This window comes from Gymnoscopelus microlampas (genome assembly GCF_963454915.1).
Source record: "Gymnoscopelus microlampas genome assembly, chromosome: 7".
Lineage (NCBI taxonomy): Eukaryota > Metazoa > Chordata > Actinopteri > Myctophiformes > Myctophidae > Gymnoscopelus > Gymnoscopelus microlampas.
Genome location: NC_139944.1, coordinates 42780085 through 42807969, shown reverse-complemented (window position 1 = coordinate 42807969; position 27885 = coordinate 42780085). Strand labels below are relative to the sequence as shown.

General features: G+C 41.0%; 2 protein-coding genes across 3 annotated transcripts; both read right to left on the bottom strand.

Annotated features, from left to right (window-relative positions):
- Positions 1–15: 15 nt before the first annotated feature.
- Positions 16–19020, bottom strand: LOC311048565 (aggrecan core protein-like; the record flags this gene model as incomplete). The annotated part of the gene is made up of 14 exons (XM_084061828.1): positions 16–1017; positions 3101–3232; positions 3408–3491; positions 4237–4527; positions 6044–6187; positions 6989–7264; positions 11299–11426; positions 12195–12363; positions 13109–13477; positions 14213–14506; positions 14862–14989; positions 16150–16318; positions 16878–17258; positions 18765–19020. The coding sequence occupies 14 exons, from the start codon at positions 19018–19020 to the stop codon at positions 740–742; spliced, it is 3099 nt and encodes a 1032-aa protein (XP_083917954.1). The 3' UTR covers positions 16–739.
- Positions 19021–22955: 3935 nt separating this feature from the next.
- On the bottom strand, positions 22956–27399 carry trim107 (tripartite motif containing 107). Of its 2 annotated transcripts, XM_084061572.1 has the most exons (3): positions 27315–27344; positions 26367–26530; positions 22956–25416 (listed from the first exon to the last, which is right to left on the bottom strand). In XM_084061572.1, exon 3 carries the CDS (start codon positions 25403–25405, stop codon positions 23894–23896), a length of 1512 nt encoding a protein of 503 aa, XP_083917698.1. In that variant the 5' UTR covers positions 25406–25416; positions 26367–26530; positions 27315–27344; the 3' UTR covers positions 22956–23893. The 2 variants fall into 2 exon arrangements, with proteins under 2 accessions (XP_083917698.1, XP_083917697.1); XM_084061571.1 differs by lacking the exon at positions 26367–26530 and having other exon boundaries at positions 27315–27399.
- Between the last annotated feature and the right edge of the window lie 486 nt (positions 27400–27885).

The following is a 27885-nucleotide window of genomic DNA, read 5'->3' as shown; positions in this document are numbered from 1 at the left end:
GTGTTGGTCCCCAAGGTTCACCCTATACCTCCAAATTCTGCTGCAACTTGGGAACGTGCCACTCTGAAGACTCCTCCGTCTGTAGTCTTTTTTATTTTTGTCTGATTTATTTTTGCGCTTTTTATGCCTTTATTGTTGTTCCGGGATCGGGACTCGAACACGCGCTGTCAGGCTACATTGTAGCCTAGGTGCCCGGACCGATACGCCAGCGGTACGGGCCCGTAGTCTTTTTTTAAAACATATTTTTTATCGAGTGAGTAAGGATCGGCTCACATAATTAATTTTTACACGTTACTTCAGCCCTTCTTCACCCTTGAGCTGAGCAATCAACCTGCTCCTGTGGTGAGCTATCAGCAGATTCAGCACTTAAATTATCAATGGGCCACAACAAGACATCCACCTTCAGCAAAAGGCAAAAATGTTAGATCTAAATCACTGTAGAAATCATGCACTGTATGTCCAAAATCCATTACTTTTCAGGAAATAGAAAAATAACATGCAATGGATTCAGTGTAGTTATTTATTGTTATTGTACAGCAAGTTATAATGTTCTCCTTTTTTGTACATAATGGGAGAAATCACCTGAAATCTCAAATGATTGATTTAACAAATAATAATAATAATAACAATAATATAAATAATGAAGACCTAAGAATAACTCTGTATTCTCTTAACATCAGGATACTTGAGTATCCCAGCAAACCGTCTGAGATCGTGCTGGATTCTCAATGATCCGTGTTCACTGTAATAGAAAGCCACTGAAGGTGGTGTGGCCATAGGCGTCTCCCCAAGCGTGTGTATTGGCAGCCATGTACACGTACACCTGATCGTCTCGCTGCAGCTGCAGGGTGACTCCATTGCCCCCGTTATGAGCCCCATCAGATCCGGTGGAGTGGTCGGAGGTGATGGCCATACGTTGATCGTTCTTGTAAAGGTAGAGCGTAGTTTCCAGCAACTTTCCAGTGTGATAGAAGAACGTGAAGAAGTACACGCCATCTACTGGTGCTGTGAAGAAACCTGTTGATGCAAGAGATTGTTAGCCTTGGACTTAAACCCATTAAGACCTGAGGGCCGATTCTACAAAATGTCTTCTAAAACAGTTTAAAAAAAAACAACCTAATCCTATGTTGCTACATCAGTAGTTCTCAAACTTTTTCATGTCAAGGACCCCCAAAATGATATGTATTATTTGGCCACAGACCCCTATCTCAAAATATTTTGTTCCAGGGACCCCCAGAAGCAAAGATTTGAGCTACAAATGTTCGTTTTAGAAAATATATATGTTCAAAGATTTGCACAAATGTTCACGATTAAAAAGAATAAGCAGATATACAAGCAGATATACAAGCTCATAGCGCGGGCTTGTATATCTGCTATTTTTGAATAGCCAAAGAAATCTAAAATGACACAGATGAATTCCCGGTCTTAATGGGTTAAAAAAAAAATCCGCTTTTTGGTGAAGTGACATTTCTCACAACTTAACAACAGGATTATAGGAAGCGGAGAATCTCCTTTTTCTTTCTTTTTTTGTGCATTATGCTTGCCTGACCAGGTCACATTTTTCCCTCACAAACAATGCTATCTTTCTGTCTGATGCTTGCAGTGTTAGCCAAACACCGTCCCTAAATGGCCTTTGGGATAGAGTCCTGGGACCCATCCCTATTACAAGAGTTCAATCAGGCTGTTGGATTATGGGTAACACAGTTTTGATCCATGGCACGTTCAGTTGCTTCAGTTATTTGATATTTTATTTTGTCGTAGCACTTGCCCTAGCCGTGGCGACCTTGCAGGATTATGCAAAGGCTAAAATGCAACTTAGATAGCATGTTAGGTCGTCAGATGGCAGGTCATTGTTACCCTGGCATCCTATAGTGTGTATAGTTTCAATGTAGGCTGATTATAGGTTCTTGGTTTACGTATGTATTAGTTATTATTAGATTATTGGTTTACTTATGTATTACTTTATTATTAGATTACTATTTCTATGCATTTGACGTATTATGATGTATTATCTTGTGTCCTTGCTTACTGTAAATCGCTCTGGATTAAGAGCATCTGCTAAATGCCTAAACTGTAAATAAGAGTTCTATCAGGCTGATTATGTGTAACACTGTTTTGATCCATGGCACGTGGAGGCTGACATTTCAAAATAATTGTTGGGAATTGTTGTTTGATATTTTGTCCAAATGATAACTGTGCTGCTGTTGTTGTTGTTGATGATGTTGTTGTTGTTGTTGTTTAGCAGTACAAGCTAAGCCACTTTATTCAAATAAACTCAATATTGGCAGAAATATGCTGCTGTGCCTCTCTCTACAGCCATCAGAATTTATTACAGAAAATGTAATTTGACAAAAACTATGGTCGCTGCTTTATGAGGTGGAGACAAGAATCTATAAACACTGGTTCTCAACATTGGGTTCAGGGACCACCAGGGGGTCCAAATGGACGCTTACGGGTCTGTAACAACACTGACAATTTTACGGTGTAGATTGGGGTCCCAAAGATTAAAATAAAAAATGGACACATTTATACAATCTCAGATTTACAGACCCGTAAGGGTCCATTAAGACCCCTGGTGGTGGGCCCTGGACCAGACATTGAGAAACAGTGATATAAATAAGCAGTGGTGGAAAGTGACTAAGTACATCAAAGTACATCTTTTACTTTTACTCTACTACAATGATTTGAAAACTTGAGTTGCTAGTTACTTTGTAGATATTGATTATTACAAAACACACACTAACCACTTCAGCCCTATATATATTTTGGCCATTTGAAAATAGCCGATCTACAAGCTCACAATGCGACGCATTGTGAGCTTGTAGATCGGCTATTTTCAAAAGATTACTTTTTTAAAACGTGTGCAACGGGACATTCTGCGTAACGAGTACTTTTACTTTCGGTACTTGAAGCATATTTTGATACCAATACTTTTGTACTTTTTACTCAAGTCAATTTTGAATTCCGGATTTTTTTTTTTACTTGTAACAAAGTATTTCTACATTGTAGTATTGATACTTTTACTTAAGTAACAAAATGTGAGTACTTTTTCCACCACTGTAAATAAGTGCATGTTGCAGGCCTAACAGGATCTTTTTACCTGTAGTCTCATCATAGGCATCGCCAATGTTTGTGATAACCATTCTGTAGATGAAGGTGGTGTTAGTTTGCGAGGGTGCAATCGTTCCATCTCCTCGGTCGGCTGCACTGAATGCAATTGTTGTTGTTTTTTCTAAAACAAAAGAAAACATCCATATTTTTCTCTGACAAATAAATACTTTAATATAGATATTTTGTGCAGTTTGACACAATCAACCTTATTTACCATGATAGTTACACCTGTGTGAGATGTGAGTAATACAGTACATAGAGAGGATGTGTTTGCTAAACCTGAAGGTGTACAATACCTGGATTTGGTTTCTTCAGTTCCTCTGCTTGCCTCTTGATTTCCATCAACATCATATTTATGGTGGACAGCTTATCAAGGCAGGCTGAAATCAGCACAGCATTAGCACTGAGTCGACTGTAAATAGTTTCAATTAAATGGGAAAGCTTCCCCCATGTGAATTTTGGATCAAACATTACATTACATTATCATAACAGTATCTTCTGTTCTCAACTGAAGTAATTAACACCAAGCAGTGGTGCAAAGTAACTGAATACATTTACTCAAGTACTGTACTTAAGAATAAGTACAATTTTGAGGTATTTTAACTTACTGGAATATTTCCAGTTTTCAGTACTTTTAATTCTACTCCACTACATCTCAGAGGCAAATATTGTACTTTTACTCCACTACAATTATTTGAAAACTTTAGTTACTAGTTACTTAGAAGATTTTGATTATTACAACAAAACATACGTTAACCCCTTTAGCCCTATTTACAAGCCCACAACACGTCGCAACGTGTTGTGAGCTTGTAGATCGGCTATTTTCAAAAGGTTTTTATACATTTTAGAGATATGATAACTTGTGAAACGGGAATATTCTGCATAATGAGCACTTTCACTTTTGGTACTTTAAGTACATTTTGATGCCAATACCTTTGTATTTTTTACTCAAGTACATTTTGATTACACAGACTTTTACTTCTAACAGAGTATTTCTACATTGCAGTATTTATACTTTTACTTAAGTAAAACATTTGAGTACTTTTTCCACCACTGACACCAAGGTAAGTCCTTTTTAACATCCCCCCCACCTGCATTCACAGAACATCCTCCTGTTCAAATTACCTGCGTTTTTGTCCTTCAAGTCCTCCACCTTGTTCTCACTCGCATCCAGTCTTTTCGTCTGATCTTTCACCAATTTCTCAGTGATACTCAGGTTGGTCTGAAGGGCACCCACCATTTCCTCACTGGCATTCAGTCTGGCAATTGAGGCATTCACCCTCTTCTCACTGGCACGGATTTTGTTATTAAGGGCTTCCAGGACCCTCAGTCTCTTCTTAAGGTCATCCACAGCACTCAGTTGTTTCTGGAGGTCTTCAATCCTGCTCTCACTCGCCATCAATTGGTCAGCCAATACTGAAGAATATCACAGAGAAACGTATACCATGGTCCACTATGGGTAACACTTTAGAACAGCAATTTGTTATAAATAGTTAATAGATCATTCACAAACAGTTAGTTAATGAGTTATTCATGAGTTGTTAAATATGTTAATAGTTGGTTATGATTGGATATGACAAACAAATCTGCCTTATTCATAGTTAAAGGTAGGGTAAGTGATTTTCTTTGGTTAAGATCAGTATTAAATAGCTCTATATTCTGAGTACTAATTGCTATAGAGTGTTCTCCATGTCTCTCCAGCTCTTTATTAAACAGAAAATGCATTTTCAGGTCGGGATACCAATTTTATCCAATCAGGATAGAGAGCTGAGTCAGGATACAGATTAACCAAGTGAAATTGGAAGTGATGACACAAAGAAATGAGCAGACAAAATTGGAACTGGAACACTACAAAAACGAAGCTGGTAAATGGGTAATCTCTCCTGATTGGCTGAAATTTTGGCACCAACCTGAAAATGTCTTTTCTATTTATTAAAGAGCTGGAGAGACAGGTAGACCCCTGTGACTGAACAAACACTCTATAGCAATGATTACTATCAGAATATAGTGCTTTAACCTTTTAACAAAAAACTTTTTTTGTTTTAATCAAATAAATATCACTTCAACAAATTGATTGCCAAGATCGAATTAATGCGTTCTTTCAAATCCATCGCTTGATTGCCTAGATCGCATATATGCTTTCTTTTGATTTTTCATTGTTTAATAGACGATCGCTCTGTTTTCTGTACATTACCGAGGTCAGATTCCCTTTCCACCTACTTCCGATTCACCCGGATGCAAAATCCAGTGGTTTCGTTTTCGTTTTTCGTTTCAGCTTAAAAAGTGTGATTTTTAGACAAAATAGGGCAAAACACGTTTTTTCACACGGTATAAAAAACGAACGGAGAGCTCCGGTTCTATTTTCTTTAGTCTGGATGACGAACAGTTATAGTTGTTGTGTATACCAACGATCTGAAACCCGATCAAAGCTAAGCTAAGCTATTTCTGCCCTACGGAAGTGGGGCGGAAATACGTCGTCAGCCACCCGAATATGACGTTTGCAGCCTGTTTGGGAGGGGGGGAGCGAGAGAATGGAGACGTAGAGAGAAAACTTAACTCTTTGAGTGCTTCTCTATCTGTCGTGTGTGTTTATAAACACAGCCAGACAAACGATCAACACACGATCAACAATTCTGTGACCGGTTGAAAAGGGTTATAAAACACCAAATCGCTGGCACAGGGGTGAGTACATTATGAATAAACTCTGGCAGTCAATGTGTTGATCATGAACAAGCTATTAGTAAACAACTTACAAATGACCTAATATTTGTTAATAGTTGATTCATAATTGTCAGTATAATTATTTATTTTATTTATTCCTGTAGTTTTATTCATGGGCAGCAATGAGAACATATGCATTTCATTCTTTATTTCTGAATAAAGAAAAAAGAAAAAAAGCCTAGTGATATGAAATAAATAGCGATTCACTCACCATTAATAATAGACATATCAGTGTCCAAGTTACTTCGGTCCAGTTCTTCGGGCTCACCCTCCTCTTCTTCATGGGCTTTCTCCAGCTCTTTCCCTGGAACGACGAGTTGTTCTCGGTAGCCCATCAATCCAACAAGCTCTCCATCTGTTGGAGACACCACATTATCATTATTATAAGAATGAATTGTGTATATCGTTCAATGATGTTTACCTGTGGTTGATGTTTGCTGTGTTGCTACTTTACTGGTCCAGTGTTTGTTTTTAAGCAAGAGCCTTCACGCACGCGCGCATACGCACACGCACACACACACACACACACACACACACACACACACACACACACACACACACACACACACACACACACACACACACACACACACACACACACACACACACACGCATGCAGATTTTATTCCATGCAGATTGACTATAACTGGCTTCCAAAGAGCCTATTTTCCAAACAATTGCCATAAAATCAGGAACGGTCTGATCAACCCCACCCAGTTTCACGTATGAATCACATATTGAGGGGCCTCTGGGCTACATAATGCAGAGCCAAAAGCTATTCCACCATGCCACAAATGTCTCCGCTTGTGTATCAGGACACGAGGAAGCTCCAGGGGGAAATAGAGCTTGTACGACAGACAACTGTTGGCGTTTATGGGGCTCCCTATGGACATAAGTTAAAGGGGTATGAAACCCCAGTTTGTTTTCCAGTTCAGGTTTAAGACTACAGCAGATTAAAAAACATGGCAAACTCATAAGCAACACAGCCACACCAAACAAATTCATAATGAGTGTGTTAGATTTTTATAGATGTGTCCAGAGCCAAGGGCATGCCAACAATAGCAAGCTTGTTTTGTCTCGATGACCCCATCTCTCCACCCCAATTTTATCGATGGTGCATTGTGGGAGTTGCAGTCCCTCAGTCTAAAAGAGCTACCTCGGAAACACACCGCGTCGTGTTTAGAGTCCAGATCGGGGTCCAGATCGATGGTTATCACTCCGACCATCCCTCCTCCACACTGCGGCTTGGCGATGTTTATGGGGTAGCGGATGGTCTTGTCGGCCAGCCAGCCGGAGCTGCACACATCCATGCCTTCCTTGCATGCCAGGTACAGCTGTCCGGTCGTGGCCAAGCGGCCGCCCCGTGCGGCACACTGGCCTTCGGCTTCGTGGAAGGTGAACTCTCGTTCCGATGTGTCGTAAAAGACCCTGCCTGGGAGAACAGAGAGGAGGGTTTGGGGTTAGGCTGCCTCTGTCTTGATGATTAAATGTTTTCAATAGAGCACAGCACTTTCAGAACAGGGAGAGAAATAAGAGAGACTAGGCACGTGATTATATTATATTCAATTACATTAAAGAGATATTTCACTTTCCAACAGGATTTGGCTGATTTTATCGTCTACTCAGGCTTTTGTGAGCCCCCCCAGACAGTTTTAAGTTGCTTGATTCAGTATTATTTTTAGATATTTGATATTAATTTTATCAGACACGCCCCCTTCCTATGCAAACCCATTATAACTTCAAACTCCATTTTTAACATGTTAGATTCATCAAAAACACCCATCCTTGGTTCTGGTGACACATCCTGCACCCCTAATACATGAGGGGGACGTGTTTTTCGATACATTTTATTTTTTTATTGTATTCATTTTTTTTCGTTTTCCTAAAAAAAAAAAAAGAAAAAAAAAAAGAAAAAGGTTATTGAAAAAACACGGTCCTTCCTATTAGAAGGACAATATCAGTCACCAGAACCAAGGACCGTGTTTTACATGAATCTTACATGGTTAAAATGGAGTTTGAAGTTACAATGGGTTTGTATAGGAAGGGGGCTTGTCTGATAATATGGATATCAAATATCTAAAAATACTGAATCAAGCGACTTAAACATGGTCCGGGGTGCTCCCAAAAGCCTGAGTAGACGATAAAATGACCCAAATTTGTTTTGAAAGTGAAATATTATCCCTTTAATACATACTTCACCCAAACAAATGCTTATTTTATATCAATTACTATTGCCAGTATAATGCCTGAAAGACACTCGGTGCCAGCCAGGTAAAAAATAAACCTAGCATCTGTCTAAATAACATGCCATCTGAAATAATATGTGTGGTAAAGACATACATATGTTCAACAAAAACCGACCAAGATATGTCTGCATAGTAGACTAGCAATCGTGACTACTAATTGAAGCCGAGGCCGAATTGGGCCAAATCGCATGGATGAGCCCTGACAGCACATGGTTGGTGCTACAGACTCCAAATTTCGCACACAGATAGCTCAGACCTTTGCCTACGATCTTAGCTAGGCCTCGACCCGACCCGATATGCGGTTTTCCGGAACCAACGCGAAAGGTTCGGAATCTCCATATGCGGAGTGCTGACTACTAATTGAAGCCAATGGACGCCGAATCCAAATTGGCCCGAATCGCATGGATGAGCCCTGAAAGCACATGGTTGGTGCTACAGACTCCAAATTTCGCACACAGATAGCTCAGACCTTTGCCTACGATCTTAGCTAGGCCTCGACCCGACCCGATACACAGTTTTTCGGATCCGGCACGAAAGGTTTGGAATCTCCGTATGCGGAGATGACTGACATCGGGCTGTTCCGGAGGAAGCGCTGACTCATTACATCGGGCTGTTCCGGAGCAAGCGCTGACTCATTGTGACATCACTTCATAAAAGGCATCACATACACTAGATGAGTCAACAAAAAATCTCTGAGTGTGGCATAAACTATAGTCTTTCTTCCTCTCACTCCGAGGTGACAGATGAAAGTATATAAGCCGGCTTCTAAGCTAAGTCCAGCACTCTTGACAGACCTCTGCATATAGTCTATAAGCAGCTCTCAAAAAAATGAGTATTCCAGAAAAGCTACCAAAGCTAAACCCCGGTGAAGGAGAAATAATTCGTAACAACTTGGTACTTCTAAATTATCAGTGCAAGTTCATGGAAAGCCGGAAGGAATTGCAGGAGCAGGCCTTCAAGACATCGACTCAAGTCCTTCTTTATATACAAAAACTGGAGCAGGAAAAAAGAAAAATGAACCAAAGAATTACAAAACTCGATTGGGATGCGAAATGGAAAGCTAATAAGGCTGTTGCTGGGGATCAGATGGGACAGTCAACATCTGCTGGCCAGACAGGAGGAGCAGACGGAGGAGGAGACAGTGTTCCTGTGGAGCAGATGGAACAGTCAACATCTGGTGGGAAGACAGGAGGAGCAGACAGAGGAGGAGACAGTTTTTTTGATGAGATCGGTGATGAAGAATTAATTAACTGTGCTGCTTTTACTGAAGAAAACAAGGATCAGTCAAGATCTGAGTTGGATGAGGTGCAGACGGGGGAGACAAACATAAGACAAGCTAAATCAACAGCACAAGACCAACAAAAAACAAGTTCTCCAAAAAAACTCAAGCTGAACTCTCCCGCTACAAAAAAGAAAAGAGAAACAAAGCGTGGGACTGGGATGATGACTTGAATGATGCAGATTTATGCAGGCTGCATATTCTGCTTAAAGAAGAAACAAACAAAAAGCGACAGAGATATATGCCGTATATGGGCATAAAAGGACACATACAAACAGATACATAGATCCCCATATATGGGCATGAAATGGAAACAGACAGACAGATCCAGAGATCTCCATAATAAAGTCAAAACGGGTCCAATGACAACAGGTATAATGGGGTTTGCATTAAAGGGGGAACCGGCACTGTGTCTGCAACACAGTCGAAGGCACAGGCATAAAAGGGACACACCCAGACACATACAGAGATGTCCATATATCACAGACACAGATAGCTCCATATATGGGCATAAATGCACACACAGATGGGCATAAATGGACACAGGCAAACAGATGGCCAAAACGGGTCCTATGACAACAGGTATAATGGGGTTTGATTTAAAGGGTGGAGCATTCATTCCCTATTTACATCGTTCCTGTGTAGGCCGGTCCCCGACTAGACCCTCGGCCACCCGAAGGGCTAGACCCTCGGCCGCCCTTAGTTATAACTAATTGAAGTTAATAGGACACCTAGCTTAACAAAAGCAAAACTATATTTAAAACATTATCTGGATCATCAGTAGGCCTCTCAGTGATTACAGTGGTTTTGGGGTTTATATTATTGTCTCCGCCAGGCCGAAAGGCATGGCGAGAGAGTATGTTTTCCACCCCGTCATTTAACGAAACGGGTCTTTCAGATTTTTCATAATCCATCCTGATTGGCTAAAAATGGCTTCCAAAGTTTGCAGTAGTGCTTCGTTTTCAACAAAATGCCTCAAATCATGAACACAGCATGCAATTTCCGTGAGATTTTGCACGCATATTTCCACTATGCCAAGGAAGAAATGCCACTTGAACTTTTTCAAATCAGCCTCATAGTGGCGCTATAACAGGCCGATTTGTGTTTTTACCTATAACTGCACCGATCTGTGTAAAACTTTGTATGCGCACTCCCTAGAGGTCAAGGAAAAACCTTTGCCCTGCATTTTTTACATTTGCCTTTTTTAGCGCCACCAGGAGGCCGACTTAAGTAAAACACATTTTTTTATATTACTTCTTCCGATTTTATCCAAATTTCACGCAAATCGGTACACATGATCTCCATAGTCATGTGATGAAGACAGATGTGTTTGATTTTTCATATTCCATCCTCATTGGCTAAGATTGACATCTAAAGTTTGCAGTAGTGGCTTGTTTTGAACAAAATTCCGCAAATCATGAACGCACCGTCCGATTGCGGTCAAACTTTGCACGCACATTCACACTATGTTGAGGAACAAATGCCACCCTTTTAACATTGGCCTGTTATAGCGCCACCAGCAGGTCTAATTTAGCAAATAAAATGCCTCAAACCATGAATGCTGTGTCCGATTGCCATGCAAGGCCTAAGAACAAATGTAACCCTTTAAACATTGGCCTATTATAGCGCCACCAGGAGGCCACAATAACCTACCTGACCTGGCGGAGACCTGTGCTCCGAGGAGCACTTTTTCTAGTTCTTTTATATCGTTTTGCATTGGTCTCCTAGCACAGCAGTCTCAGCAAATTCGGAATTACTGGCTCAGGAATGCGACAAAAACAAAATAAATCTCCATGATTTGGGTGAAGTATTTTTTTCATTTTTTTGTATTGATGCTAGTCTATGCAGACATATCTTGCAGTCACTTGTTCTCAGGTTCTTGTTTCGTAGATTTGTTTTTCTTTACCACAATGTTAAAGGGATAGTGGTTTACTACTGTACCTGACATTTCCTCAGCAACACAGTACACGTCATAGGTCTCATCTGGCTCTCTTTCTCCATATGATCTCACTCCAGGAGATCCCTCTTTGTCTCCTCCACAGCCATCCCGGGGTTCATGGATGGGGTACCTGCAGTGAAGCACACAGGAATAGGAAGAGATACAAGGAAATGTGTGTCTATTGTGTGTCATATGTTGAAGGTTCTGGAGAGTATCAAAGGCCTTCAGTGAGTTCCAATTGTTTCTGCTGTTGATTGCATTCCTAATATTGTTTCATGATGTTATGTTATGATATGATTCTATGATGTTATGATATCTTAGGATGAATGGTACAGTAGAAACATTTCATAACTCCATCCCGGGTCCGCCACAGCTTAAAACGTGCGCACTATGCAAAATTTAAAAAAGTCGCTAGACGAGATTGAAATCTCGAGATTTCAATCTTGTCTAGCGAGACTTCCGGGTTTTTTTCCTCATTTTTTCCCCCCGGTTGCATAGTGTTCTGTCACTATGAACGTCAGGACTCACAGAAAAAAAAGCTATTAAAATACGCGATCTAGCGCAAGGCCTATTGGCGCACGTTTTAAGCTGTGGCGGACCCGGGATGGAGTTATGACATTTTTATACTGTACCATTCATCCTAAGATATCATAACATCATAGAAAAGGTACGAAAACCGTGGTCCAAAATTAAGAGGCCTCGGACAAACTTCACCTTCGACTACATTTCCAAAGCAAAATCCTTACTGAAGGATAATAAAAAATAATTCAGTGAGGCAGTGTCTTTGGGGGGATATCACAGTTTATTCATCCCCTTAAATCCAGAAGGAAGAATCATTATGTAAGGATCTGTGTGATGGCCAGAACAACTGGTAAAAGTATGACTGAAAGTCCTTTACCTGACAGTCTGGTCAGACAGCCAGCCAGCGCTACACTGATCTAAGCCATCGTGATAAGCAGCCCTGAGCTGAGCCGGGGTGGCGATGGAGGCGCTGTTCTCAATACATGCTGCCTTCGCCATGTCAAAGGTCAAGGTGTAATGGTGAGTGTAGTAGTGGAACACAATACCTGAGAGAGAGAGAGAGAGAGAGAGAGAGAGAGAGAGAGAGAGAGAGAGAGAGAGAGAGACAGAGAGACAGAGAGAGAGAGAGAGAGAGAGAGAGAGAGAGAGAGTGATCATACATTCCCTGCTCTCATTTACAGCTGGTTTTAACCCATTAAGACCTTAGGCCAATTCTACTAAATGTCTTCTAAATCCTAACAGTTTTCTGAAAAAACTTATGTTGCTATTTCAGTGTATTTGCCTGGCTGCAGACCCCCCCATCTCAAAATATTGTGTTCAAGGGACCCCCAGAGGCAAAGATGTGTTAAAAATGTTCGCTTTTAAAAATATATATATTCAAAGTTTTGCACACATTTTCACGATTAAAAAACAAATCACACCCAGTGTGAAGAGAGTGGTGCCTTTGAAAGTGTAACTGGTTGCATCCTTGTGTTGCAATCAGCAACAATATGTTGTCACGTGACACGTGACAACATATTGTCACGTGTCACGTGAAGCTTGACCAATCAGCCGTGCTCAAACATACGGACGGACATACGGACGGACGGACATACAGACAAAGTCAAATGTAGGAGTGGTTGGCACCACTCAAAAAGCAGATCTACAAGCTCGTAGCGCGGCACGGAGTGACGCGCTATGAGCTTGTAGATCTGCTATTTTTGAATAGCCAAAGTATGAAATAATGCTTTTTAGCTCAACTCTAAAATGACACAGATGCCTTTCCTCAGTCTTAACGGGTTAGTGTCGTACCTTGAGTCTGAATGTCCACGGTGTCAAAGTGTTCCTCGATGCCATACATCACCTCACAGCGGTACGTCCCAGAGTCTTTGGACCGCACCTCCGTGATCTGGATGGTGGCGTCGGTGGGATCCATCGGGTAGTTGACCATGGCCACGCGGTCTCTGTACCCCCTCTCCACGTGGACTTTTCCGTCCAAGGCGGCCAGGATGAGCGTGACGTTGTTCTCGACGATGTAGGTCCACTTGATGGGATGGGAGAGCGGATCCATGAGCGGGCCGTTGGGGTCGTTGTCCGTCTTTTGCTGGAGGAAGCATGGCACCGACACGTTGCTGCCCAGAACGGGGCGGAGTGGCACCTCGAAAGGGATGCTTACTATCTCTGGGGGTGGAGAGGGATGTGAGGGAGAAGTTATATGGCTGCTTATATCTAACCTTTATAGTTTATCATCACTTATAATACTTCTACAATACATTATGATATTTGACAGCTTGTAAGAGCCTAAATGTCTCCACTAGGCCTAATAGCTATTGTTTTGGTGCAGCCTATCTTAATGTTATGGTTCAGTTTGTCCTTCAAGCAGCTACAGTATAATTATGATCTTTGCCTTGTGCTCGAGGCAGAACTACCGTACCACTGATATGAGTGTTAATTTCTGACCATGATATCATGTAACATGAAGCATAATCACCACCACCTAGGATGTTGTTTCGACTCCTATGTGCCTCGTCGATTGCTAATTGATCCAGAATTCCACGACAGATGGATAGTGAGAATAACATAACTGGGCTCAATCAAGAGATCAAGACCACTAATAACATACTGTAACTGTTAAGAGATCGAGCCCAGTAATTCATGAATTAATTAACCAGCCGGAGCACAGCGCACGACAAAGTTATGAGATCATACAGAAATGCAGACAGTCAAACAGAACCACCGGGGGTTCTGAAGCAAACGTTTCCAAGTGGCCAAATCTGGTACTGCATGTGTGGGCTTATTCGGGCCCACTCCACTTTCACTAACTTCTTCACACCTGTAATCCTGTGATGTGACAGTAAAGTTGAATTCTGATTCTGACAAATGAATGGTGCAATCACACACTCTACAAGGACTTACCTTGATAACACACTGCGTCATAGAGAGAAGCAGTGTCGGGGTATCCTGTCCGGTTGGGGTGCAGATAGATGGTTGTCACTCCCAGCTTCCCTCCTCCACACTGGGGCCTGGCGACGTTTATGGGGAAGCGGACGCTCCCGTCAGCCAGCCAGCCGGCGTGGCACATGTCCAGGCCCTCCTGCCATGCCAGGTACAGCTCTCCAGTCGTGCCCAAACGACCGCCCCCTTCGACACAATGCTCTTGAGCTTTGTGGAAGCTTAACTCCTCTGGTGACATGGCGTAAAAGATCCTGCCTGGGAGGACAGAGGATGGTTTGGGTTACATTTTGATGGTTAAATGTTTTCAATAGAGCATGGTAGCGCTTTCAGAAGAGGGAGAGAAAGAAGAGAGACTCTCAGTCTGTGATGAGATTAAATACATTCAGGGTATAAGTATAATGTACTCAGCACTCTGAACACATTTCTACAAGGAGAGACTCAAGCTTTATCAGTGAGTTTACTGTCATTTACTTTACTGTCATCTGGGGGACCCACAGGTTGAGAACCACTGACTTATATGACAGTTTGAATTATCCTGATGCAATAATAATCACCCATCTGGCACTCCAAACATATTAAACAAGTGTGTGAAGAGTTTCCAGGTGTGTACCTGACATCTTCTCAGCAAAGCAGTACACGTCATAGGTCTCATCAGGCTCTCTGACTCCGTACGTTCTCACTCCAGGAAGTAATTCTTTGTCTCCAAAGCACTCCTCCCGGGTTTTGTGGATGGGGTACCTGCATTTAAACACACAGGTGTCAATTAATGACAGGCCATTTGTAGGCGATACAAGGAAAAATGTGTATATTTTACTGTTAGTTTCTTTTCCTCCGCTTACTAGTAATATGCTTAAATTCAGCGGGTCGTCTCGTCTGTATATTTTACTGTGTGGGATGTTGAATGTTCTGGAGAAGGGTGGGAAATATATTGATATTATATCGACATCGTGATATGAGAATAGATATCGTCTGGGATTTTGGATATTGTAATATGATATGGCATAAGTGTTGTCTGTCCCAGGTTTACTTATTATATACTTTCAAACACATGTAGATCGAACGCAAACAAAGCAGATTCTGGCAATAGGTAACATTACAAAACCGGTCAATGTTGTTTTATAAATGTTGTGTGTGTCAATAAAAAAAGATCTAGACTGGATCCGCAGATCCAGATCTGTATCTGCAAATAGTACATAGACGTTTTTATTAAATGATAATAATAATAATGCTGTGTCGGGTTTTGTAATGTTATGTATTGTCAGAATCTGTATTGTTTGCGTTCATTTATGTGCTAAAAGAGTGACTTTTTGACACCTGTTTTATCATGCAATGTAAGTCAATGTGAAGTAATTTAGGAGTAAACTGCATTGTGTCAGTGTGTCTGCCAGCAGAGGCCTCAGACAGACCTAAAGGTTTTTGTTAAAACAAAAACTATTTTGTTAAAATGTTACAACTTTATTCTGATAGTAGTCATTGCTATTACAGTGTTTGTTCAGTAACATGGGTCTCCTCATCTCTCCTGCTCTTTAATAACATTTTCATCCAATCAGGAGAGAGAACCCATGTATCAGCTTCAATTTGATAGTGTTCCAATTCCAATATTGTCTGGTTATCCTTTCATCACTTCAAATTTCATGTGTTTATCCTGTATCCTGTATTAGTTCTCTCTCCTGATTGGATGAAATTACCATCCTGACCTGAAAATGTATTTTCTGTTGATAAAAGAGTTGGAGAGGTCGGGAGAACCCTGTTACTGGACAAACACTCTATACGCAATGATTACTATGGGGGGGGGACAATCCATACTGGGTTTTGTGATGTATTTGGCAGAATCAGCTTAGTTTGCGTTTGTTTGTGTGCTAAAACAACTGGTAAAAGTCTTTGAAACTAATTCCTACCTGACAGACTGGTCAGACAGCCAGCCAGCATCACACTGACTGAAGCCATCATGATAAGCGGCCTTTAGCTGAGCAGGTGTGGCGATGGTAGCACTGTTCCGAATGCATGCTGCCTTCGCCTCCTCAAAGGTCAGGGTGTAATGGTCAATGTAGTAGTGGAACACAATACCTGAGAGAGAGAGAGAGAGAGAGAGGGGGGGGGGGGGGTAAGAGAAGCGTGTAGCATAACTGATTGAATAATGCAACAGACGTTTCCTGCTCACAATTACTTTCGGTTTCAAAGACATTTTATAACTTAGGTCAGTGGTTTTCAACCCTTTTCATATCAAGGTCCATTATTTATTCGGTATTTGAGCCACAGAACCACCATTTGATGAGATTTAGCTTCTCACAGACGCAAAACTTAGAATATTTTGTTGTCGTGGATCAGAATAACAATTCTTCTACATTATCTAAATTGTGTAGACTTCTTGTAAATTAAGTAATGCAGATGTTTAACAATAATTTAACTCTTGAGAGAGTAAAATGAAACCAAATGGACCTGTGAGGGTCCATTTGGTTTCATTTTACACTCTCAAGAGTTAAAGATCTAATAAGGGTCCATTTGGTTACCAACTCTGCATCATTTAGCTGGGGACCACCTGGAACCCCTTCAAGGACCACCGGTGGTCCAGTCCCCAGACCACTGGTTGAGAACCCCTGACTTAAGGTGAATCGGTGTCGTATACCTTGAACCCGAATGTTCACAGAGTCGTAGTGCTCCTCGTTGCCGTACGTCACCTCGCAGCGGTACGTTCCCGAGTCCTTGGAGCGCACCTCCGTGATCTCCATGGTGCCGTCGGTGGCGACCATGTAGTAGTTGACCATGGTCACGCGGCCCTGGTACTCCGCCGCCACGCGCACCTGGCCGTACGACGCCATCAGGATGAGGGCGGACTTCTGGGAGTTGTCGTCGGGGACGTAGGTCCACTTGATGGAGTGGATGGCGAGGGAGAGATGGGTGACAGACTCCGAGTTGTCCTGGACGTGGCAGGGCACCACCACCTTGCTGCCCAGCAGGGGGCGGAGCGGCGACTGCACGGTTCTGACGGTCAGTGTGTGATCTTTGACTGGAGGGGGTGGAGAGGGGATGGAGGTGTTAAAGTGGGAATCAGTGGTGGAAGAATTACTCAGATATTTTATTTAGGTAAAAGTAACACAACATAAGAAATACTCTGTTACAACAAGTAAAAGGCCTGTGTTCAAAATGTTACAGGGTAAAAGTACAAAAGTATTGGCATCAAAATATACTTAAAGTACCCAAAGTAAATAAAGTACAAAATGTTTGAAAATAGTGTAGATCTGCTATTTTCAAATAGCCTAGGTATAAAATGGGGCTAAAGTGGTTAATTCATGTTTTATAATATAATAATTTATATCTGCAAAGTAACTAGTAACTAAAGTTTTCAAATCATTGTAGTGGAGTAAAAGTACAATATTTGCCTCTGATGTAGTGGAGTAGAAGTAAAAGTACTGAAATTTTGAAAAACTCCAGTAAAGTAAAAAATTGATATATAATATATTTTTTAATTCAAATATTTCAAAAATACTCACAACTTGTCACATTGCAGATCGGCTAATTTCAAATAGCCTAAGTATAAGGATTAAGTGGTTAATGGATGTTTTGTATTAATAATCAAGGAAAGGTAACTAAAGATGTGAAATAATTGTAGTGGAGTAAAAAGTACAATATTTGAGATATAGTGGAGTAGAAGTACAAAATATAAAAAAAACTGAAAATACTCAAGTAAAGTAAAAGTTGCTCAGAATTGTACTTGAGTACAGAAGTTGACTAAATGTATTTAGTTACTTTAAACCACTGGTGTTTCTTTACTTCATTGTGCATTTGTTTTAACCGGTATTTGGTAAATAGTCATGTGTATTGTGTCTGCAAATATTAGTGCTGTTAGATAGTGTTTACATATCTTCTAAAGTTATTGTGGCGTCACGGTGCCCTTCACTGATAAAGGCTGAACTAAATCTTGTGTAGTTCGACTTGGAGACACCCTTGGGGTGCTGACTGGAACTACAGGAAACACGTAATCCATTGTAGTCCAGAAAGAACAGGGATATAATTATGTGACATCACAGAATTGAAAATAATAAAATAAAATATAAACCATTTCAGAATAAAAAGAAAAATACTTTTGGGTTCAAAATCTGACCTTTAGATAATTCCCTTGTTTTTTTTTTACATTTAAAAAAAAAAATGGAGTCGGTAAGTTTAAGCATGGTGAAGTAGTAGGACTGCTATAAAAAGGTGAAAAAAGGTGGGATTCTCATTTTCCACATAGACATCTACTTTAAAAAAGAAATTAAAAAAAGAATATGAATACAGTCAATTGAAATCCAAAGGTAACTGAACATGTTAAAGTGTCTAGGTCAAAGTATGGAGAAGGAGAACATGAGTGTACTTGCTTCCCAGAGATCCCACTAATAATAAATACATTTATAATAATAGTGAAACGAGTGTTACCAAATGACAAACATTTATACATGCCTGGTCCTTCAGCCTGGACCTTTACAACTTCTTCAAATCACATTTCAGCATGAAGCATAGCCTCTTAACAACTAACCTGCATGTACTCTTTCCCTTTTGGATATGTCCAGCTCCACTTGAAGATCGGCCACCAAGACCCTCTGCTCAGAGGCTTCACCCAGGCTGGCTGCCGCGTTGGCCTCTACGATCTTCAGATTCTCATTCTGTTTTACCACGGTGGCTTCCAGGCTGTCCACCTTGTCTTGCAGCTCTTTCAAGCGCTCCTCATCTCCCTGAACCCCAGCCTCAAACAGGCAGAGGAGTAAAACAAGCAAAGGCCCACAACCCTTCATTCTGAAACAGTCACTCTAGATACTGTGCAGCTAGCTGCCTTACTCATCCACCTTATAAACAACCATCGGACACACGTCACACGTCAAAATAAAGTCAAGGACCATCTGAGAGCTCAAACATGATAAGAGCTGGCAGGATTCAATTTCAAGTTTACTGTCACATCACAAGTTTACGTGTGTAAAAGAGAGGGTGAATTATTTTCCGCACAAGCTTCCACTAATTGCCATTTCAAAAGATAATCGTAAGAAAAGGAAAATGTCAAATAACGAAACAGCAATTTCAAATATAAGTAATTGGGTGTGTACTTGTGTATGTACTGGCTCTGAAAAGAGCCAGAACATACAGTACATACAGTATAAGTGCAAATATATTTAACATCATTGTTATTTCATGAATTTAGTAGGATTGTTTTTCTGGTGTGTTGTGCCTCACTGACTTTATTTCATTTCATTTATACGTTTATTTGCATCAGGGACCAAGTACAAGTACAGACACGCACGCCCGCACGCACGCACACTCTACACCTGTTTTTACAGTGTGCCCGGCTTGTAACAGACATTGACATGAGGGCATTCATCCTTGCTCTTCTGATAATCTGAAAAATATTTTCGATTCAAGGCGCCACTTCCTATAGACCTGTTACAGTAAAAAAACGTATTGTTTTATCTATGTGTATAACCATGGTCTGATCTCTGCCTTTAGCAGAGAACTACTGTATTTCTCCAGTGAGCTCATGCAATAAATGTCTAATTTAGAAATATTCAAGTATCTCTGAATCCATCTGCCTCAACATAAGGATTGAGCCAGAATTCCCTGTGTCTGTGTGTGTGCGTGCGCGTGTGTGTGTGTGGTGGAGGGTGGTAAGGTTGTGTGACGTGTCAAATAAAATCAGTTCATTGCAATCATCAATAGTTACAGGAATGAAAGTCATCAGTAGGGAAAGAGGAATGTTGTCAAAGTCGTTAGATTGCTGTGCAGTTCACACTACTCAACTTTCTGTCTTGCAAATCGGTGACCCGCCTCGTTGCGGTTTTCACACTACTGTACAAGTAGAAATCAACAACGCATTACAAGATCTTTCACCAGGATGCCTCTCGCTCCGCCTCTCTGTAACCCTTTTAACTCCATTACTCAAACAATGCCACTTGCGTAGGCCAGCAGCTTTGCACTCCAGTATTATAACACCTAATTCAAAAACACATTATCAACACATACACCTATGCCTAGCACAGATTCTAATCAACGCCATCCTGCCATGATGTCACACATAGACCTTTAAGCCACACAATGTTGACTACAGTAAATGCAAGTGCATACGTCAACTTACACTTTTTGGGTTGAGCTTGACACAATGCCACACATCATCCATGCCAATGTCACACCCTGCATCATATCAGGTACTTTGGACTAATGGAAAAGCAAAAAAGGAGGGTAGAGACGATTCTATGGAAGTACAAAAGCGTCATAACACAGATGTAGGTAATCCAGATTGTAGGTCATTTGTTGATCTATTGCTGCACTTTGATTGGTAAAAACAAAAAAGGCGGGAGACCACTGTATAATGCAAAATAGCTTTAATGCCTTCAAACAGCGCTGCTTTACAACTTTTTGTTAGGCAAATGAACAAACATTTGGCTCAAAACCTTACAGACTACTCAGCAACGCATTTCGAGTATGATAACTCGTCCTCAGGCAGCAATGATAAGCGGGTGAAATACTATCAAATATATAGGGAAAGGGTCATGATCACAGTTCAGGCAGGTGTGGGAAGGGTGTGGCACTTTGATTGGTACCAGGTTGAATAGATAGACATAAACCGCAAATGTTTTCTGTGCTGTGGAATAATGTCATTATTCATTGTTGTTCGAGTGCCATACTGTCTTATAAATCATGTGTAAGGCTGTGACATGAGGGCATTCATCCTTGTTCTTCTGATAATCTGAAATATTTTAGATTAAAGAAGCCACTTCCTAAAGACCTGGTACAGTAGAACATTTATAGTTATGAAAACAGCTTGTGACTAAGACATAAGCTTCCTCTTATCTGTGTGTATTTATAACCATGGTCTGACCTTTGCCTTTGGCAGAGAACCGCTTGACCACTGTACTGTATGTCATTCTCCAGTGAGCTCATGCAGCTAAATACAATTTAGAAATACTCGCACAAAGAAGACAATGTAAAAGATGCATCTTGTAAAAGTTATTTCTTTTCACTTTATATTACTGACAGTATCTGTGAGTTTGTGTTAGATCAAATTATTCTTATATATCAATTAAAGTGTATTAATCATTAGTGCTCCAGTTGTGAAAACATATGCCTAGTACAGATTCTAATAAACGCCATCCTGCCATGACATACATAGATCTTTAACCCGCACAATGTTGACCATCAAGTGCATAAATCATTTTAAGTCAGTTGGCAGAACATGATGGTGATAAGTAACGGGTTCAAAGTCCATGACCCAGTGATCGACTTGCAGGAGTACACAAAGTTTTGTGACTATAATCTGCTGCCCTGGCAGTGCTTTTACAGCCTCTGTAAAACATTTACAGGATCGTTGTTGTCTTTTACCAGTGTAACAAACAAAGTCACGTCTTGCTCAAAGTGCTTATAATCATGTTCCTTTTCTGATCTGATTTCATAAAGAATCAAATCATTTTTACTTTTCACTTTTTTTTTGAGAGAGAGGCTGTATGTACGGTATAGTCCCAAATCAATAAGAGCCTTTTCAGGGTCACTCTCTGATAGTAAAAGCAGAGGCTTCTGTGGGTTGAAATATATTTTTATAAATTAGATTACAAATTGAATTAGGCCTCATGCAGCAACATTCTCTTACACTTCTCTTATATTTGCTCTTAATTTTCTGTTATGGGAAAAAAATAATAAGAAGCCATCTCCAGATGCACCAAACGTTCAAATCTGTAACATTACACCGGTGTGCTGAATGATGAATTCCACTTGATGCATAGGTAACACTCCATAACCACATGCCATGGGCATAATCACGTAAATAATTATCAAAGAAACACACACACACACACACACACACACACACACACACACACACACACACACACACACACACACACACACACACACACACACACACACACACACACACACACACACACACACACACACACACACAAACATTATCTCCACCTCCCGGCCTTTCAGCCTGGTGGACATAATGATATAAAGGGACTGCAAATGGTAAATCGTCATATAAACCTACATCGATCAACAGTAGGCGGACGTCAGGGTCTGCTATACAGTATGTCCGAGCTGATGCTATGGTCTGAATATGGTCCTAATATTATTAGGTCATATGTAAAAACTACAATAATTGTTAAATGTGACCTCTCTCCCCTCTCTCTCTCTTTCACTCTCATGTGACCCAGAGAGGCAATACAATTACAGTAAAAACATGAAATGATTAAAGATTAAACAACATTTGGTTTATCACTCACATACAGTAGCTACAGTACTTAGGTGTGTGAAAGACAAATGCATTGCCAAATTGCTGATGCCTTCTAAATCCTGCCCTAAGTTTTCTGAAAAACTTTTTTAGAATATACAAATGTAATGCAAATGTAAACAAATATAAAAAAGTAGTAAGAAAATGAGCATGTGATTATTAAGCTGGGATGCCAAGATGAAAGATGGGCACATGCATAATGAGAGGAGAGACGAGACCGAGGGTTGGATCCGGTCTCATGGTTTGTATTTACATACTGTAAACAGAAACACTCGGCTATCTGGTAATGCGATGTTTGCATATGCTGGCACTCCATTAGGACCTATATGGATACAGGAACAACCCTCCTCTTTCTGCCGCTTTAGCTAAACTAAAACTGTGAACATTTATCTCTCAGCTTAACTCTCTAACACTGTGCAATAACAATGCCAAAAAGATTAGGCAAAAAAGAAACACTTGCGATGAGATGCTTTATTTATGCAGTGATAAAGGGATGAAAATGACAGTGAATTTAGGCTGTGAAATAACTTTGAATTCTGTCTAACTGGGCTACAAGAGGCCAGGTCAGTTAATAATCTAATGTTGTTAAGATGATATCATTGAGACACGGTTTATGCATCCCCCTGGTTAAACAATAAGAATGCTCCTGGTTGATTTCAAAGGATCCTGTATGGCAGGACATCAAGGCATAAGTAAGGTGAAAGAGTATATAAAGAGTACTTATAACACAATATACAGTACAGTACTTTATAATAAACTAACAATATAGATTCTGTCTTTCTTACATGGCTCCTGCCTTTGTTAGTTATTATGATGAATGAATGCATTTTGAGTGGTCCAAGGCCTCCATTACAGGGAAAAAGTGAACAAGTGTTTGAAATCACGGTCCATAATCATTGTGACCAATGAGAAAATAATATCAATAGACTGTATCGTCTTTTAAAGGTGCAAAGGCTTGTTTTTATCTGCTTTTTTTGTTTTCCGACAATTCTTCTTAGGTTGTGGTTCAGACAATCTGGGAACCCATGCAGGTTTTCCTTAGTTTTTTCCTTTGGCACCACATCCTTTTTTGTGCAGAAACAGAAATTCGATTTGCCTCCTCCCCTTTCTCAGTCCACTTCCTCACAGGTGATTCTGTGTTTATTCCTACAAACAACAGCACTACATGTATAAGGCAGTGGTGCAGAATCTGTCTCGAGAGACTAGGTTAGAGATGGTGATGTTTAGGCATTCTGTTGAGTGTGATTAAGGTCAGGGTAAGGATCTTGGGAGATTGGTTAGCCAGCATGCATGCAATGAGATTGCATAATCCCAAAATCATCAATTCCAAGTTCATTGTGTACAATTGTGTACCAGACAGTGCCAGTTCAGGAGTCACAACCGTATTATTTGTCTTACGATGAGTTGACAGTGACACGTGCCTTGGGATGCCCCGACATCATCCTGTAGGCCAGGTGCACAGGCTCAATCAGGTTAGCCTTAAAGGTGTACACGTGGGTCTTGCCACTGATGGGACTGACATTGTAGAAGCTCAGACTGTGGGTCTTGAAGCTCAGCTTGATCTCCAGCCTGCATGCCATTGTAGTCCTCATGAGTGGTACACCACGTCCCTCCTCAAAGGCTCTCAGCTGGTTCTCGAACCACATCAGGCACCATGAGCCGCGGTTGCTTTCCAGGGCACTGGGCAGCCCGCTGCGTGCTAGCTTCCCACTATAGCACACACCGATGATCCAGGGAGAGCCTTCCAAGTCTACCTCCCAGCAATGCTCACCTCCATAGAAGCTCTGCGTGCTGAGGACCTGGAAGAAGCTGCTGAACCTCTTGGGAGAGGCCGGGTACGGCTGTTTGGTAGCACTAAAGGTAACCGTCTTCAAGTCTGCTGATAAGACAAGGTTGGGGTGGGCCGTGTCCAAGTCAAATGTCACCTCCGAAGGGTTGAGGACGTTCCGTAAGGAGCGCAGAATCTCTGTGAGTCCTGCCTTCAACTCACCATTTATTTCTTCGAGCTTGGAACAAGCTCGTGCAGAATTGATTTTTAATTCAACGCGGTCTTCGAACTCCTCCAAAGGTTTGGCAAGGAGCTCCACAATGTGTGGTTGCAGATCGTGAAGATGCTCGCTGAACACTGTGCAGTCCTCTTCAGTCAATAAAGATTCAGCCCGGAGTAAAGCCTGTCTCAGTTGCTCAGTTTCCTCCGTTGCTTGCCCCACTCGACCGCTCATGCTCCCTTCACCTGGATGTAGCTCTGTCTCAATCAGCTTCATCATCTCGGCACTGTAGTTCAAAGACAAATCCATCACCCGCTCCAAAAGCGTGGCTGCTCCCTCTCTCAGCTGGGCATTAGCCGTATTCACCTCCATCTCCTTTTCCTTCTCTTTCTTCAATGTACTCTCAGCCATCTCCAACTTGAGGGTCAACTCTGTCACTTGAGATGCTAGTCTGAACTTTGGTTCAGCCATTGTCTTCTCAGCTTTGGCCTGACCTTCTTTTTTTACTGACATGATGGGGTACTCTCTGGCTCCATCTTTGTCAAGGGCATCAACAGGTTCTGACATTTTAAGGTTGTTTAATGGACTTCTTAAGGTGTCATCTTGGCTCTGGGTGGATTTTAATGGTTGCTGGGGGTCTGTGGAGTCAATTCTCCCATGTGTGGCTTTATAATTGTCAACAATGCTGCACATTTTGAAGTTCTTAGCCAATGCTTTGATTCCATCATATTCCGCCTGGCACTCAGGGCAGCAGTGGTGGTCAACGTCTGCCTCCATGGTCTGAAGGCAAGCCGAGCAGTAGATATGACCACAAGGCAGAGACATGGGCTCAGAGAAGAGTTGCAAGCAAATTGGACACGAGAGCTCCAGTTCCAGGTTATTTTCTGCATGTGCTGCTTCAGGTTCACCCACTGACATGATGGCAGATTCTAGAAAATGTATGATTTAAGGGTAGTGAGTTAAATCAAGAGCTTAACATACAAACAAATATCTACCCGTTGTAGGCAACTGGAAATATACTGTATATACAATGCTGGACAAGAACTACTGCCGAACGTGTCTGTCTAACTGGAAGTACAGGGCTGGAAGCAATACAAGACTGACCACATTGTAGTCTACTGTACTTCCTGTACCTCCGGTTAGACACTTTTAGCAGTAGTTCTTTCACCGTCCACCTCCTTGTGAGATGGAGGAACTGGGAATGAGGTTAGGATAGGATATACATGCTAGGCCCACTGTACATTATATCCATAATATCCATAACATAATCTAAATTTTAAAGGCCTGATCTAGGATTGTTTGAATAAATTAATTACATTTTTAAAGAGTTTGATTTGTAGATGGAAAATATTATATTTGGCTATTCTATTTCCTTACCCTATCTATAGGTCTATTTTTCTCCAATGTTTTTAAAATTACAAAAGATATATAATGATGATAATAATAAGACCCCTTAACAGACGACGTCACACTGATAAGAACCAGTATGCGTGCAACCAGTATGCGTGCAATGAAACCCATTTTATCAGGTCTCGCTAGGACGCGCCTCACTAGCCAACACACAAGAGGGGGTTGGGGTGTGCTGAAACCAGCGCAGCCCGAAATAACAGGTTGGGAATTGATTGCGTGAAACAATCACCTGTGCGTCCAGTCTCAATGTTAGTAAACAATTAATTGGTCTATAATGTCCGGTTGTCAATAAAAGTCCTATCAAGAGCTGAGTCAATCACACTAAAGTATACAAAATCTGCAACCATGGTTCACATGACGGCACGCTCGTCTGTCACTAGCGGTCATGGCAAAACTTCAACCTGGTTTTGGCACTTTCTCCATTTACAACCCCGTCCATCCACTCCGATTTCAAATATAAAGTGCTTACCCCATGACCACGGATGTTACAACTTGAATCGGGCCAGTCTAGGCAACCGTAACTTCCGTATTGTTCAATAAAAAATATTTTAATCCGCTCAGTGGCCATTTTCTCATTATAGAGTTATATTGTATCCGAGTGCAATACACCTCCCAACCGATAGGGTCGCATGGCTGAAAGAAAATGGAGAAAATTCGGAGAAAATGGTCACCGATCGGATTAAAATGCTTTTTATTGAACAATACAGAATATACGGGTACTTAGACCCACCCGATTCAAATGGTAAGATCCGTGGCCATGGGGTAAGCACTTTATATTTGAAATGGAGATAGTGCCAAAACCAGGTTGAAGCTCCGCCACGACTCTGTCATGATTTCATGTCATGTTTCAGGGCTAACACATCTGGGACTTTAAAAGTCAGACAGTTCTGCCTTCGGCCTGGTGGAGACAATAACTAAAATAACAGTTTTATATCACAGGCCCATGTGCCTGTGTTTTGGATTCATGTAAGGCTGACGTTTTACACACATTCAACAAATTCGAAATTGCACAATAGTTTACTTTGCAATTTGCATACATCCTGGATGACAAAGGGGTTTCTAATCAGTTGTTGGTGAGCAGCGTTTGTTTGCTTGCTCATAAGTTTCGATTTCCTGGCTTTAGGCAAGGCTTTGAGCAAGGAAGGTTTCCTGACATTGAGCTCGCAAGGCTGCAAGAATTTCAAACATTACAACTAGATTTAAAGTACGACACTGGCTCTGATACGAATTATTAGTGTACAATTAAAAAAAAGACTAACAATGTATTATCCTATCATCTAATTTATATATTGATTAGCCTATTACTATTATGCTCACACTGTCGCCACATAGACCACACTACACCAACATAATCTAAATGTATTTACGTCTTAACCACCTCTTCACTTTGAAATAAATAAATGAGTGTCCTCCTTACCTGTTAAACACGTAGCTACTCTGCAGTTGCATCACCTGCTGTGTCTGGTTGACTTCCTGAAGAAAGAACAGCGCACTGACGTGAACACACCCATAGTTACCATGGTTACATGGAATGATAGTCCCCATAGCACCTACGCCGAAACTTTTTCAAGTTTGGTCTGAATTTGGCCGCGGACCCCCATCTGAAAATGTTTTGTGCCAGGGTCCTCCAGAAGCAAAGATTTGTGTTTAAAAAACAACAACTTTTTAAAAATAATATTCAAAGATTTGCACACATTTTTAAGATTCTTTAAAAATAGCAGATCTACAAGCTCATAGCGTGGCACTAAGTGACGCTGCTATTTTTCAATAGCCGAAGTATAACATAGTTAAAGTGGATACAATGATTGTGACGCTATATTAACACATTTAGCTGGGGGTACCCCATTTACAAATAGACTAATTTGGCTACATGTGTAAACTCTTGGGAGTTACAAAGTGGATAAATCAACAATGAGGATTTTACTGTGTAATAATCCTATCAGCTTCATTGCACCTATTCAACTAGATTAAAATCTAAAACTCACTCG

Bases quoted from the DNA above. Each gene is read 5' to 3' on its own strand.
- trim107 (XM_084061571.1), bottom strand. From the start codon at position 25,405: ATGTCAGTGGGTGAACCTGAAGCAGCACATGCAGAAAATAACCTGGAA.